The sequence below is a fragment of the Centruroides vittatus genome, unplaced genomic scaffold (genome assembly GCF_030686945.1).
Source record: "Centruroides vittatus isolate TY-2023 unplaced genomic scaffold, ASM3068694v2 contig_875, whole genome shotgun sequence".
Taxonomy (NCBI): domain Eukaryota; kingdom Metazoa; phylum Arthropoda; class Arachnida; order Scorpiones; family Buthidae; genus Centruroides; species Centruroides vittatus.
Window position 1 is genome coordinate 3,610,800 of NW_027122567.1, and position 16,278 is coordinate 3,627,077.

General features: G+C 29.7%; 1 protein-coding gene across 6 annotated transcripts in view; it reads left to right on the forward strand.

Annotated features, from left to right (window-relative positions):
- Positions 1-16,278, forward strand: part of LOC136983036 (regulating synaptic membrane exocytosis protein 2-like) — a 341,614-nt gene that overhangs the window by 275,443 nt on the left and 49,893 nt on the right. Inside the window, exon 18 of one of the 6 annotated variants that reach the window (XM_067279651.1) lies at positions 861-1,005. The exons of the other annotated variants lie outside the window; for them this stretch is intronic. Within the exon in view, the coding sequence (XP_067135752.1) occupies positions 861-1,005 (145 nt within the window). The remainder of the gene's footprint in view (positions 1-860; positions 1,006-16,278) is intronic. 6 annotated transcript variants of the gene reach the window in all.

Genomic DNA, 16,278 nt, shown 5'->3' on the forward strand with positions numbered 1-16,278 from the left:
CCCCTGCCTCTCCAATTATCAAGAGGCAATTTTAATGTGCAGGCTTATGATCCATTCTTGGAATCCATTTTAGAAATTATAAAAATGCCAGCCTTCAATTTTTTTATTTTTATATATTATTATTAAATATTTAATCGATTTAAAATGTATTGCTGTAATAAAAAAATTTAAGACAATTTATAAATGTTAACAATTGAATGCTGGTAATTTATCTTGAAATTTCATGCAGTTAATGGGGATTATATTATGTGGCCTAATATGGGACATGATATGCTCCACTGATTGTATAACATAACTGTTGTAATTAATTGAAGAAATTATTTTTTTATCAGTTGAGCAATAAATCAATCATTGTCAATAATATCCCATTATGGTCACATTTCTTGTATGTTGAATAGATGTTTTTCTTTATATTCATGTTTCCATTCTTATTAGTTTATTTTTCTCCCTTGATACCTTTAACGTATTCCTGTATCCCTTTATATTTCTATCTATTGTAAACTTTCCTGAAACTTTTTTAGTAATGGCTGTTTGCTTCTATTACTGCTGCATCTTCCATTTCACCTCAAATTTTTCTCTGCATGTAGCATCACTTTGATATCTAATCTTCATGCATATTTTAAAAAGTTAATCTTGTTTTATTCTTTTGTATTCATGTACTAGCCTTCTGCCAGGTTGCAAATTGGATTCTTGTTTGCAACATAAATATTTCATTACATGCTGCTTTCCCAATCTCTATTGTTATTGCCTTATGCACAAGTGTCAACTATTGTCTCTTCCTAACCCCATAAAGACCAATGCTGCAGTTGTCAATGCAGATGTTAAGCAGTGCTTGGTTTCTATTTCCTTTGTTCTTGCAGAGGGCTGGGATAAGAAAGCTAGTGATAGGCGCATTCAGCGTAGCGAAGAGGTTTATCCCCCTTCCCAAAATACACATTTAATCAAACAGACCAGCAAGGAATCCACGGATGGTAGCATGAACAGTATTAGCAGTGAATCATCTCTGTAAGTAGGGGTATAACTGGGTGGGCTCTTCTATATAGCTTTCTAATCTCTTTCACTGGCATAACATTCACATGAAAGTTACATGTCAATCAACTTGAAATGATTTATTAGTTTTTTATTCACAAATAATGTTTCATGGTCATTATATGACCATAATAGAGATAATTGTAATTGTTTTCTTGTATGTGAAATATACACTTGTGCCAGGTAGAAAGAGATGAGAATTTTACATTTTTCTCCTTTTTGTAGAATTTCAAATACTTTGTTATTTTTAATTGCATGGAAATGTAATAGCTTTTGCTAAGTCCTTCTGTATTGCATGTTAAAGTAAAAACTGCCAATACCATAAATGCATGAAACTTCCTTGTTCATATTTAAATGCATGATGTGCTTATATAAAATTTGTTTTCCCTCTTACGCATTTTTTCCCTTTCCTTTTGAATGGCATTTCCAAATTTATCTTGTCAGGTATATACCTGAATTTCTTTAACTTAAGTCAAAAAATATAATTTAAAAAAAAAAAAACAAATATTCTGTATTATCTCATTTTAAAGTAATAGCATTGTGAATGTTTGTGATCACTTTTCCAGAGTTAATCATGCAGAGTGATGTGTTCTGTGTGCAGTGTATTTATATCTTGCCAACTGTCAAATAAACACTTTATTTGCTTTATTGTAATTATGTAAAGCAAAAGCACAGTATGATCCAGCATGTCTATTTATAACTTGAATAATTGTATATTTCTTGAAAAGCATACATGTATATGGATACATTTTCTCTTGGTGGAAAAACTGCACCTGACTGATACCATGCCATTTTCTTGAATGAATGTCTGTAAAGCATGATAATATCTGATTCCATGATATCTGAGAGCGCAATTAATATTTTGTATGTAATACATGCTGAAGTAACTTCCATTATACATGTATGCATGCTTTTGTTGTTCATTATGTTTTTTAACTGCCTTCATTTTAAATTCTGTTCAAATGTTGTCACTGTAAAATAATAATAATAAATATAAAAGATGTAGAATTTGGTCTTAAAATCATGAAAGAAAAATGCCTGTTTTCAAAATTTAAAAATTTTTTTCAAAAAAAAGTTTTGTTTATAAATTCTTTCAAATATATAAAAATATATGAAAAGGTTATGAACGAAATCTTTAAGATTTAATATTAAATGTTAAAAAATATAATTATTTTTAATAAAATGATGGCAGTCTGTTTGATTCTATATTTTTATTTTTTATTTTATTTGCTTTAAAAGTGTGTTAAGGCTTATTCATTAGCAGAATAGACTTGTAATGAACAATTTTTGTGTATTTCATAGTCTTGCTATGAAATTTATGTTACAAGTTTATAATTAATTGCTGTGCATAAGTCTTCTTTATATGTGATTTTTTTTTTTTTAACTGGAATTATAATTTTACTATATAAATAAAAATATTTTAGTCCATATTATAATTAAGTTGAACATAAAGAATTCTGTCTGCAGTTTTGCCATCAATTACGTTCATTTTAATAAATGAAACAAGTACATATACACAGAGAAAAGATGGAAAAACAATTATTATTTAATATTTTTACAAATAATAATTAAAGAAACTAAGAATCTATTAAAAAATCAAACAATTATTATCATGTTTCAGTGTCTCATTAATATTTAAGAAATTTCTAAATAATTTAATTTTCTGTTTATCAACTCTAATATATCAGAGGTTATTCCAAAATTATTATTTTTGCAATATAAATGATCTTAATCATTTAACATTTTCAATCATTTTTCAGTTTAGTATATATGTTAAGTAACAAGCATAAATGCAAATGAAATTAATGAGTATTTTTATGAATAAGAATATAACTTTTTGATTACAGATTCAAACTTTTAATAAATAATGTATGCATTATGGTATATACAATAAAATTACAGAGTTATATATATTTGTTTTATAATTGTCCCTTATAAAGTGCAAACTGCCATATGTAATGTCTCATTTTAACTATTCACAAAATTTTATTTATATGTGGAAAGATTATTTTTTGATAATGCATTATTTTACTAAAATAAAATAGTTATTCAATTAGTTATAATTTTTGGTGATATTACAAAATGAAATTAGTTATATTTTATCCAGCATTTTTCATATAAATTTTTAATTTATTATATTTTAAACCTTTCATTCATGTAATTAAAATTCTAAATCAACTAAATAATTAATTCTTATGAAGAATTATTATACAGAATATAAATTAATAGAGTATAAATTATATTTTATATAAATTTTACATGGTTATATGTAATGCAGATTTTTAAATAGTAATAAAATAATTATAATGCATAAACTCTAATTTGTTATAATACAACTGAACTTGATTGCCCATAAGTCTTGAGAATCAATACTTGATTGAAGTTTGTGATCCTCAATAAAGCAGAATTTGGATTTTATTACTAAAATTATTTATGCTATGTATCTTTTATGCATTTACCATAAGATATACACTTTACCATAATAAACATTTACTGTATAGATTTATTACTCTAGAAGTATTCTTACATATAATATAGTGGTGCCTCATACTTCAGATTTAATTCATTTAAGGAAGCTGTTCAAATCCTGAATCATTCATAGTCTGAATTAATTTCCCCATTAGAAAATAATGGAAAATGAATTAACTCATTTCCAGAACCTAAACAATACTAATTTTGATAAACTTAAACAGCAAATACATATAATTTAAGGTAAAAGTAACATAACACAATTAAATGCCCTGATAATAAATTAAAACATGAAAACAATAAATAAAATACATAAATACTGTATAATAAAATAAAAATTGCATTTACTGTATCTTAGTAAGAAATGATGATTTCCATGTGGCTGGTGGAGAGATAGAGAAAGGTTACTGTTTGGAAATGGAGTCACTCCCATAAACACACCAAATAACTGTATTTCTGGTGTTCTCTCTCTCTCTTCTGTCTCTTAGCACTGCTGGTTTGGTTTTTACCTCTAGCCACATTTTCTGCTTTTATTGTTTCCTTGTTCTTAAGAATTGTGCACACTGTTGACTTTGGCATCTTAAACATGGCCACCAGATTCACCACACGTATTCCACTTTCATGTTTCACAATAAATTCCCTTTTCACCCTAATTGCCAGTACTGCAACCTTTCTCTTAGGCTTCTTTGCTTTCATGCTCTTCTTGGATGCCATTGTTAATAGGTAAGATTATATATATAACCAAACACACCAAAAATAAAGTACAAAAAAAACAATGAAAACACAAATGCAACACGAGATGCTTTTACAGCAATAGTACAAGATGACTTCAGCACACAACAGATGGCATTTATGCAGTGAGTGCATTTTTTCATTGTGTGTGCAGTTTATATGAGAAGCATTGAATTCTAGATTGAATCTCCCTCAAATTTAGCTTTACACTCTGAAATGTTCAAAGCTAAAATCATTCAAAGTATAAGGTACCACTGTATTACTAGATTTATCTCAAATTTTTTAATTCAAATATGAAACTTTTTGTATGATAAATCATTTAAATTCCGTATAATACACTCTTCTCAAACTGCACTTATGAGAACTAACTAAACTTTTCAAACCTTTAACATGCAGTCTCTTTATTAAAATATCAAACGTTTTCAAACTGTTATGCTTTATGACTTTCATTTGTCATAAAGCAAAAAATTGTTCAATCCTGATGAAGGCCAATTAATTTGACTGGAAACAGTTGATATTTTAATAAAGAGACTGCATGTTATAGGTTTGGAAAGTTTATTCTGTATAATAATTATTGATACTAACCTAATACTTAAAATTTACTCTTATTATCTAAATGATTTCATGATTTATACATAAAAAAGTATACAAAGATTTTTTCTTTTATAACCTGTATTCCTAATGAAAATAAAGAATTTCTTTTATAGACTTGAAAGAAATTATTCAGTGCCACTATATTTATTTTATATAGAAACCATCATGCACTGAATATGATGATACAGTATGACTTCTTTAAACCAAATTTAAAGTGAATGTTTTAAATTTAGAACTGAAACAGTATCAAAAAAATAAATATCTAAAATTCATTTTGTTTAAAAATAAACTATTTTAAATTAAATTTATGCAAGTTACTTCTGCACAGATTTAATGTAGATGATATTATACAGATTATTCAAGGTCTGTACAAATAAACTGCATAGTATTTAAGATCATAAAGTGTAACAAACTTTCAATATAATGACATTTCTGCCATTGCATAAACATTTGTGTAAGTTTAAATTTTCTTCTCCACTACCATAATTTTCTGTAAATAATCTGTGGATTAACTGTGTTAAAAGACAATGTGAAAGCTTGTTTTGTGTCAATGTAGATTATTTACTACTATTAAATTACTATTAAACTACAATTACAAAACTCATCCAATAGCTTTTTCTTTTTTTAAACAAAAATTTTACATGAAAATAGATAGGAAACACACCTTTTGATTTCCAGCAGTAGTTTAATACCATAAAAAGTTTTTAATCTATTTATAGTCTTCCTCAGTCAAATACGTAAATAGCATTTTGATATTAGAACAAAACACAAATTTGGAAGTTCTAAACTTAAACAAATATAATATAAAATTTAAATACGAGACAATAATTGTAGAAACACAGAAATCTTTTGTCCATGTCACACTTTGGAAACAAACAGTCTTACAATGGATTCCACCTTTTATTATATGCTTTTATCTGCCTCAGTATGTAAAACATATAAAAAATATATTTTCTTTCAGTGATGGCTAAATCATAAACATATATTGTATATAAATACAAGTATCCCCCTTACAACACAGTACTTCTACAACATGATTTGAAAATTGGGAATATTTCCTGTACAACATGCCTTCTGGTTTCACTCTAACATGGTTTTGGAAATCTTCTGTACAAAATTTCACAATTTTTAAGTGTAAACTTTGTTGTTTCATTTTTTCCAAGAAAGCACATGTGTTGTCTCAAATTTGCCCATGGAATTTAAAATATTGAAATTTTCAAATTATTTTGTGCTTTTCATCAGGTTTACTTTAATGAAAACTAATAAGACAAGGAAGGAAAAAATTATCCTAACTTTCCTATCAACCAGGTGTCATTGTTATTGCTTTTAGACTTTAGCCTTAAGACTGCCACTGTGTTTTCTTTTTATAGATTAATCTTTGTATTTAGTAAAGTTTACTTAAACTGTTTTTGGTAAGTGTTATTAAACTTTTTTTTAACTATAGGTAAGCATTCATTTGTAAAGTGACAATGAAATATTGGAGTATATCAGTACTTGAATGATTAAGTATTCAAACACAAATTCTAGAAAAAAAACATTCGGTACTCCACTGAACAAACAAAACCCATTAGAACAAATTTTTGATTACTAACATATTTTTATTTCATCATCCATAAAAATTTTTTATGATAAAAATATGAAAATGTTGCTCATACTTCTGATCAAGATCAACAAAAAAGTTGTGATGATGACAATGCTTAGTATAAAGACAATGCACATGTTTAACTAAAATTAAAATTAAAAAAATAAAAACTGGAAAGTTTAAAGTTTTTAGTTTTTGTTTTATCCATTTTGGTTCCAGTAGGAAAGTATTTTATTTTAACTAAAATTAATATTAACACAGTACTTTTAATTGTAATTGTTAACTAATTATTGATTGGAAATAAACTATCAATTGCTTTAATAAACATATTTCTCTTAGTAACGAAAAAGAATAGTATACTTTTGCTAACTTCTGGAACATAGCGCTATGTTTTGCATTAGTCCTTCATTTCATATAGCACGGATTCACATAACATGAAACGTAACTACTATGTTATACGAGGGATACCTGTTTATATAAAAACAGTAAAATAGCCAGGTTAACAATTATATTTTTTTAAAAATTTACAAAAATATTATTAAAGAAATACAGATATTCTTCAAAGCTTCTTTGAAATTCTTCTTCAGAACCTTTTTCTTTATTCAAATCTACCAAGAGCATCTTAAAAAACTGTGAAAAATTCTTCTATATATTGCACATATTCATCTACCATCATGAATTTTACAGAAATCATATCAGATTCATAAACATATATCTCTCCTTTAGTTCTTTTCCATTCTCTACCACATAAATCTATATTTTAATTGATACTATTAGGTACTCCTACTTGACCATGTATTTGAAAACTGGTAAGTTTCTGGTAATTCCTCTCATGTATGCTGACTCAGAGAACTATTTAGAAGAACTTATTTAGACCTTATTTAAACTACTAATTTTAGTATATGTTAATTCACTACAGTAACATAAGTTAATCAAACCACACTCAAGTCATGTTGTTGGATATTGTAGATCTAAGTGCAACTTTGTAAAATTAACAAGAATGATGATAAGCAAGGCTGTAGAATTGATAAAACAATGCCCTCCAACTCTGACTCTGACTCATAAAATTTTAGGTTTAACTCCAACTTTTACCTCTAATAATTTAAAATATACTTTAGTTACATTAACCCAGACTGGCATTTCATTGCTATCAAGTAACTCATCAGACTATTTTTTAAGCATTTTTTTTAAAGTAAATCATTGTGCATTCCTATTGAAAACCACTAAAAGTACTTATTTGTTTTCACAACATTTTTATCACCACCACTATTATCTTCATTTTCGACTATACAGTGACACAAAATGTTTTCCAGCTGCAATTATAATAAAATATTCAGTAAGGCTAATTTAACTGTCTTCTTTGCCATTTTGTATGGGTTCTTTGACAATAAAAATTTAGAATTAGTTAACATAGAATGTATTTGAATATAAATTTCTGAAAAGAAAAACAACAGTAACTATTGATATGCAAAGAAAGACTATGATGTAGAGGATGATTTCACTATATCATGTTTTTCTTTCCTGTAAAGCAAAATGACCTTGCACTACAGAAGGCTCCTATAATACAAGATAGGAGATTATTGGGCTTCAATTTGAAAAAATTATAGACCTATAAATTCCCACTGTCGTCTGTTCTTCATCTGTCTTTCCTTAATCTCGAGAATGGAGTTATATAGATGAAAAATGAAATATTCAAATTTGTATATAAGGGCTTCAGTTAACTATATACAAATGTTTTTGATTCAGATATGGAATCCTTAGGGACAGGAGGCCTCAATTAACTATATACAAACTTCTGATGCAAACCAGAAGTCATGTTATTTCAATTCAAAACTTCTTCCTGAAAGGTGTTAGATAAATGACTAGCATGAGTCTATTGTTAAAGGAAAAGTATGATGTACAGGGGCAAGCCACTACTAATTTGAGGTGGAGAACATTGCAGCCTGGCATTATGATGATGTCACAATAAATAACTGCTCATTAGGAACTTCAATATGAAGCAATGTAATGTACATAGAACTAACCCGGGGCGAGCTTGAACCTGCAACCTCCACTTGCCAGTTTCACCACCCAGACCCCAAGCAAGTTTTCACTTCTCAGAGGTATTTAAATATGAATATATCCTCGTTTTTTACCGTCTGAAGAAGAACTACCAAGTTCGAAAATGTTAACGAAGATTTTTCATTTTGCGTCCAACACCAGTAAAAGGTTCCCGAAAGTGTGGTTTGGATATAACCTTATTCAGTTAATCATGGCACTGGCTGAGGAGGACTCCTACTGCCCATGGCCTAAGAACATCTCCACTATGGCACTCAGCCAACCAATGTTTTACCCAGTGAGGTATATATAATAGACATCTTAAAGCCTGATGAGTATATATAGACACAACCAATGATCGCCTGAATGATCGGGCTGAAATTTGGCTAATTAAATGATTAATATAAAGCAATTTGTCACTAGAGGGAGGCATTAGGTGCCATTTCTTAATTAAATTAATAATTATAATTTATAATTATTAATTTAATAAATAAAAAATAATCATAATAATAAAAAAAAAGAGCCATTCCATTTTTACCAACTCTGATTCCACAATCCTGACTGATGACAGTTATTTTATGTATTGGTTCTTTTTATCTGATGGTGTAATCATTACAACCAAGGGTCATACTAATTGCATTATTACTCCAAACTTGTTTTGATCCCAGTGATCATTGAACATCAAGTATATTACACATATTCTTGACATTAACACAGTTTTCTGTTTAATTTTTATGAAGTTACTTTAATAATAATAATAATAATTTTTTCTACAAAAAACAAGAAACGTCATAATTACATAAAGCAGTAACTCTAGCAGACTCAAATAACACACCATTAAACTTACATTCACATCATATGGACACAACACAACATATAAAAAGCATAGACACCATTAAGCAATCGTGGGCTCGAAAGGCACTCCATGGCAGGCATCCTTATGATCTGGCCCAGGATTTTGTTGACAAAACTGCGTCAAACAGCTGGTTAGCTTGGGGATTCCTCTTTGGGGAGACGGAAGTATACATGATCACCATACAGGATCAGGTCATAAATACTAAAAACTACAGAAAACACATACTCAAAGATGCAACACTCACAAATGACACATGCAGAAAATGTCACATCATACCAGAAACTATACAACACATCACCTCTGGTTGCAAGCTCTTGGCACAGACAGATTATTTACACAGACATAATCAAGTAGCAAATATAATACACCAAGAGCTTGCAAAGAAACACAAATTAGTAGACATCCACGAACCATACTACAAATACATTCCACAGACAGTATTGGAAAACAACACGCACAAATTGTACTACGACAGAGCCATAATCACAGATAAAACAATTTACCACAACAGACCAGACATCACACTCATTGACAAACACAATAAAATCACATACATTATAGACATATCCATTCCAAACACTCACAATATACAAAATGCATGCACTGAAAAAATTAGCAAGTACACAGAACTTGCCCAGGAAATAAGGCATCTGTGGAGGATGGATAGGGTGCTTATTGTACCTGTTGTTCTCTCCTCTACAAGTGTCATACCACACACACTACACAAAAGCCTGGGCACATTACAATTGAATAAAAACACATACATCACACTACAGAAGGCCACTATATTGAATACATGTCATATTGTGAGAAAATTCCTGAATACAGACACACACACACACTGATACACTTCTTTAATTTCTGTTTTGGTTACTATGCCTTGACTTTGGTCTGGCATAGTACACAGCCACCAGTGTTAACCGAGTATATCTCACTTAACTCAACATAATAATAATAATAAATCTTATTAATATTGTTTGATAAATAAACAGAAATGAAATAAAAACAATAAAAGAACTTTGTCATTCTGTGTCTATTTTATACTTTTTACACATAATATAGTTCAGATTGTTCTGTCCCAAATATTCCATTTTTTCATTTTTTCTTATTTTATAATTACATCTACAATGAATTGTTAACAAAAATAAAACAAAGGGAACAGGAAAATTAGAACATTTAAGACTAGGGTGGATTTAGGGCAGTGCACAGGGCACACCTGTACTCTCTTCTGGAGGTTTTTCCTGAGTAAAGCATGGTGCTGCAGATTATAAAAACTTTTTTAAGGTACATGTTGACCCAATAAAGAGTTTACCTTCGTGTCACAAGTAGGCGGGGCTTTTATGTCGTTCATGTGACTTTACATTTCTATCTGTAATCCCATTGGTTTGAAATGGATTGTTCCATTCTGCACATGAAGAGTGTGATTGAAATGATTAAAGGGGAAATTCTGTAGCAGTGTAAATTGATAAAACTAATCTCTACTCATGTCATTATTTTTTGTTTGTCACAAGTGTTTTTTATTCTAAAGTTGTTAAATTGCAGGGTTATGGGATGTCTCAAATGACACTCCTAGGATAGTAATAAACTTTTATTACTTTGTCCATGGAACAGAACCCCACTCCTCTCCAATTACAAAGAAAGTCGACTTCAATTCTTGAAACTTGAGACAATTTACAGCAAAGTGAAACTAGATATGTTTATTTTATTGCTTTTTGGGATCAAATTACAATAATAAAAGCATAATAAACATTAGAAGAAAGAAAAATTACATAAATAATGATACAATCCTAATTCCAACTCACATCAACCAAACAAACTGGATGAATGTACTTCGTCTAATATAACCTTAATCTTTCCAGTTAATTTCTTTCACATTTGTTCTAACGTTTTCGGCCCACCCTGGGTCATCTTCAGGAATACAATGAATGAACATGCAGAATTAGAACGTACAAATCAAATGCAGCCCGATTCAAATTACTGTGAAACGGTTAAGTTTGTTGATGGAACATTCTCTCGTGCTATGATGACGATATGGCACGTGCAAAGATCTTGGTGTAAATTTACTGCGTAATCATTAAAATGAATGCTTTACGACTCACATATCGTGTGATTTACCTTCATAGCAGTACTTCCATGCTTGTGAAATGCTAGCCGCATCTTTATAGTTAATGCATGTGTTTTTCAATCCAGCCTTGTAAATTTCTAGTGTTTCCATTATTCTAAGCTGGTCTGTGCGGTGGGTGAGTCTTATGATACGAGCATTTTTTAGATCTGCAGTGATACCCAGTTCAGTAGCTGCCCGCGCAAGGGCGGTGGTATGTTTCTGTTTCTCTATGTCGTACCGGTGTTCCTTCAACCGTTGCTCCCTTCAACAATGGTATGAGAATATGTACAGTACAGTGCATTCAATGTTATCTGCATCCTAGGATTAATATGATTATTATTATGCTTATTATTATTATTATAATTATTAATTTATTAAATAATCTGGCAGTCATTTTATTCTAGTCAATTACAGCAATAATAATAAATTTGGTATTATGAACTACTTTATTCAGTCCTATAAGAGTTCATTATATTGAGCTTTGACTATATTAAGATATGGAATTTTTTCCTTATTACAAAAGAAGCTTTAATTTTAAAATTAAATGGATTGTTATAATAAAATTAATTAATTTTAAATAAAATATAAATTCATTTTCTGAGTATATTATGATTCTCATACCTACATCTTATCCTATTTGTACCAGCCTTTTTAAGAAAATGATATAACAAAGTTTGTTGTTTAATAACTAAGCAAAAATTATAGTACTTTTATGTGATAAAAAATTATAGTTAAGTGTTATAAAAGCAATATTCTTTGTGATATACTTTATACCCAATACAGTCTCTTCAACCTTAAAATTCCCGGTACATAAGACGACAGTTAACACATAAACTAACTTTCTTTTCTTTTCTTTCGAAGACACAATGTAGTGACGTAAACTTAAACACTGGGCGAATTTTTCATCCTTTTTATTCGGTTGGTAAATAAAAAGGATGAAAAATTCGCCCAGTGTTTAAGTTTACGTCACTACATTGTGTCTTCGAAAGAAAAGAAAAGAAACGAAAATACAAAACACGGTTTCCTCAAGATAGACATAAACTAACGTTTTCGATCCTCCACCGAGGTCTTCGTCAGGTTCGTTGATCATGGAATGCGAAAAGAATCGAACGCTTTCGAAATTCAAAAAAATCGAATATCCCCGCGTGCAGTAATGACGAATGCTACATTGTAAATTTAATAGACAGGAATAAAACATGATTACCACTGCGGATGTATCTCAGAGGCATATCGCCACGCGTACGATAATACGTTACTTTCCTTGAAATTAATACATTTCCCCGATTTGGTAGCCTTGTAAATCTCAAGAGTCTCCAAAGCCCTGATGTGGTCCGTCTTAAACGACTTCTTAATGAGTCTGGTGTTATCGAAGTCTGCTCTTATATCGGGGTCCGTAGCGTACGTCGACAGGGCGGTGGTGTGTCTTTTTTTGGCCACATCATATCTATGCTCAGAAACCCTTTTTTGAACAGATCTCTTGGTAGACCCAATGTATACCAGGTCCCTTTGGAACCTGTGATCTCTTATCGGGATACTATACACCCCTGGTGCCCTTAACATATCTGATTTGTCTTTAGCGTTTCTGAGAAGCGAGTAGATAGATCGCGTCCTCGAGTATGCCAACTCGGTGCCCTTCCTTAGCGCTATTTCCTTGTACAGGGAATGCAGACGTTTGTTGTATTGTACAACCGTGCGTTGGTGTTGGTCGGGATTCAAATTAGACTCACTCCGCACCGCGGAGGCGTGTCGCGCTGTACTTGTATCAAGGAAATTACGGGCTAAACTACGGATAAGGTTACCTCCGTACCCATGACTAGCGGCAATGTCTTCAATGTGTTTAAGCTCCGTGATCATATCTTCTCTTTTAGAATTATGGGTGAATGCCCTACTAACTAACGCCCTGAACGCCGCTATCTTGTATGGATATGGATCTTCAGACCCAGCGGGTATGTATATAGGCAGGTAGCCGGGTTTGTAGTACACCCGCGTCTCAATATTGTTCATATTGAGTTGAATGGTGACGTCTAAAAAGTGCACTCTGGTGTCTGATAGTTGATCAACTCTGGTGTCTGATAGTTGATCTTTTCGCATTCCATGATCAACGAACCTGACGAAGACCTCGGTGGAGGATCGAAAACGTTAGTTTATGTGTTAACTGTCGTCTTATGTACCGGGAATTTTAAGGTTGAAGAGACTGTATTGGAATTTATTTGTACCGGTAATCACGGGTGAAGATTGTCTTTCTATACTTTATACCTATTTTTGATACTCATATAATTTTCATTATTAGTATTTTGTTAATGTAATAATTTCATAAATGTTCATTGCAACATTTTTTAAGAACATATGTTTTTGCATTTAATAAGGGACAACTATAATAAACAATATAAAATCCTGACAGTTTAATTATTGTGGTTCTATTTTTTAACAGAGAATATTATCAATTTATTTAATATTGAAGTTTAGACTCTTTTTTCTAAAATTGTAGAAGGAAAAGTAAGGATTTTTAAATTATTGTTTACATATATAAATTATCAGATCCCATCTTTAATAATTACGACGTTATACAGTAAGACCCACTTAATGCAGGGATGTATTCTTAGATGACAAAGTGCTAAATAAAACAGCATTAAACAAGATCATTTTAACATAGAGTAAATAGGGATGGGGGAACACGTGACCACAAATAAACAAATTTTACTTTAATTTTAAAGTTATTTTTACATTAATTTGTATAATAATATATGTTAAATAACACATAAACGCATGCACACAGAAATGTAAAGTTCATATTTGTGATGAAGGTCCCGGCTTTTCTGAAATTCTTATTTTATGTGATAAAGTCGTGTAGTTTCATTTGTTGCTGTTTTTCTTTCCTGAAGCAAATGTTGGTAGTGGAAGATCGCATCCAAAACGCCTCGTTTTGCTTTTGCACTCCTTTCAAAATCTGGCTCATTTGCTACAATTTGAATCAACGATTTCAGTTATCATTACCAAACTTTTACTAAGGAAATCTGTAGAGAAATTCTTTGGATTCTTCATTTTCAGAATCTGTATTTTCCAGTTCTACATGAATTCCTTGTTCTGTCAGTTTTTGAAGGTTGTCATTGGTAAGGCTATCACAAGAAACCTGAAGTAATTGTTCAATATCTTGCTTGTCTACATAGCCTAGTCCTGCTGTATCGATTAGGTTGACCAAATTGTCAAACAAGCATAGATTTAAAGAAAGTACACCTTTTTGCCACTTTTTTCTGATTTGTTCATGTTTGTAAATAATCGTATTATATAAGAAGCAATGAAATGCCGCGATAATTTAAATCAGCTTAAATTTTGAGCTTTTTTTAGGCTTTGAGCAGACCACGTTATATCGAATCAGTGTTAAGTGGGGTCTTACTGTATAATCATTTTGATACATTCCAATAGAAATAAGTTTTTATTGATCTTCTGTTGATAACTATAAAAATTATTAAATGAAATTAAATTAATACAACTGTCAAGTTTCATTCAACATTACTATTGAAAAACCTATTAATTAAATTTGCATTAATGATTGTAATAAATATTATTAAAAGATAGATATAATGAAAACTTTTAATTTTAAAAGCAAGAATTTTATCTGAAATAATTTTTGAGCCAAAAATATTAAATTTACATAACAGAATGTAGAAAAGTATATTATATTTTGTCCTTAATGATGATATCAAATGAACAGCCAATTCTTTATTCGGCTAAATTTCAAGGCTAATTGATTATTAAGGAATAAGATAATTTGGCTAGAAGTAGGTGCTGCCATTTTGTGTTAGACTTAACTGTTTACCTCTAGCCAAAATATTTAATTTCTTAATAATTATCAAGCTATTTTTCAAGAATAATTAAAGAATCTAGCTGTTTGCTTAATATTTAAATTACAGTAATTTTCAGGTTGATTGTATATGTAGTTATAGTTATATAATTTAAAAATTTATTATTAATTATAACTAAAGAACCATCTGTTAATTACATGTACAATTTTTGATCCATTTTTGACTCCTTCCCTCCCTGTTGTGTAAAATGATGTACTTTTGACAAACCTCCCTCTTTAATTATATGTATAATATTTCATGGACCTTACTGATATTGAAGAAATGACTTTAAAAAGTTTTGCAAATATTCTCTGATAAAGTTTTTTCACATGACTAGTGAGTAGACTTACAAAAATAAATTTGTGTATGCCACTAATATCACTAAAAAAGTGCACATAGACAATGCCTCAACCCTTCCTTTCCCATTGTGTTCAATGGGAAAAGACGGGTCAATGATACAGTTTTTTTAACTCTTAAACTGTAAACAATTAATGAACAATTCCTAATACAAATAAATAGTTTTAAAATGTGATGTTAATAAATATGTATACATTTGTTATAATACATATTGTATTATAAAATTTTAAGGTAATTTTATTAATAGTACCATATAAATAATTGAATATTCTACCTATTATAAATTAACATATTTAACTATTATAACTTATTTCAAAGCTTAAATAATAACCATTATTGCTATATTTTATAGAACGTAAAGTGTTTTAAATGAGATTCTTAATTCTCTTCAAGTATATTATATTTTATATGTGTATTCAGAATGTTTCAAATAATGAAATCCACTCTTTATTACATAATTTTTTTATTTTTAAGTAAAATTTTATAATGCTTTTGAATTTTTTTTGATGATATCAAATTAAATTTTTTGGAAATATTTTTACTATTTCTTATTGACTTTATGAGCTTGTTTACAGAAACTGATGTAAGCATTTAAAGTCATTCACAACATTGATTTAAAAAATTAAAATATATATACAGTCAAACCTGTTTTTATGCGCTCTTTTTATGTGCGATT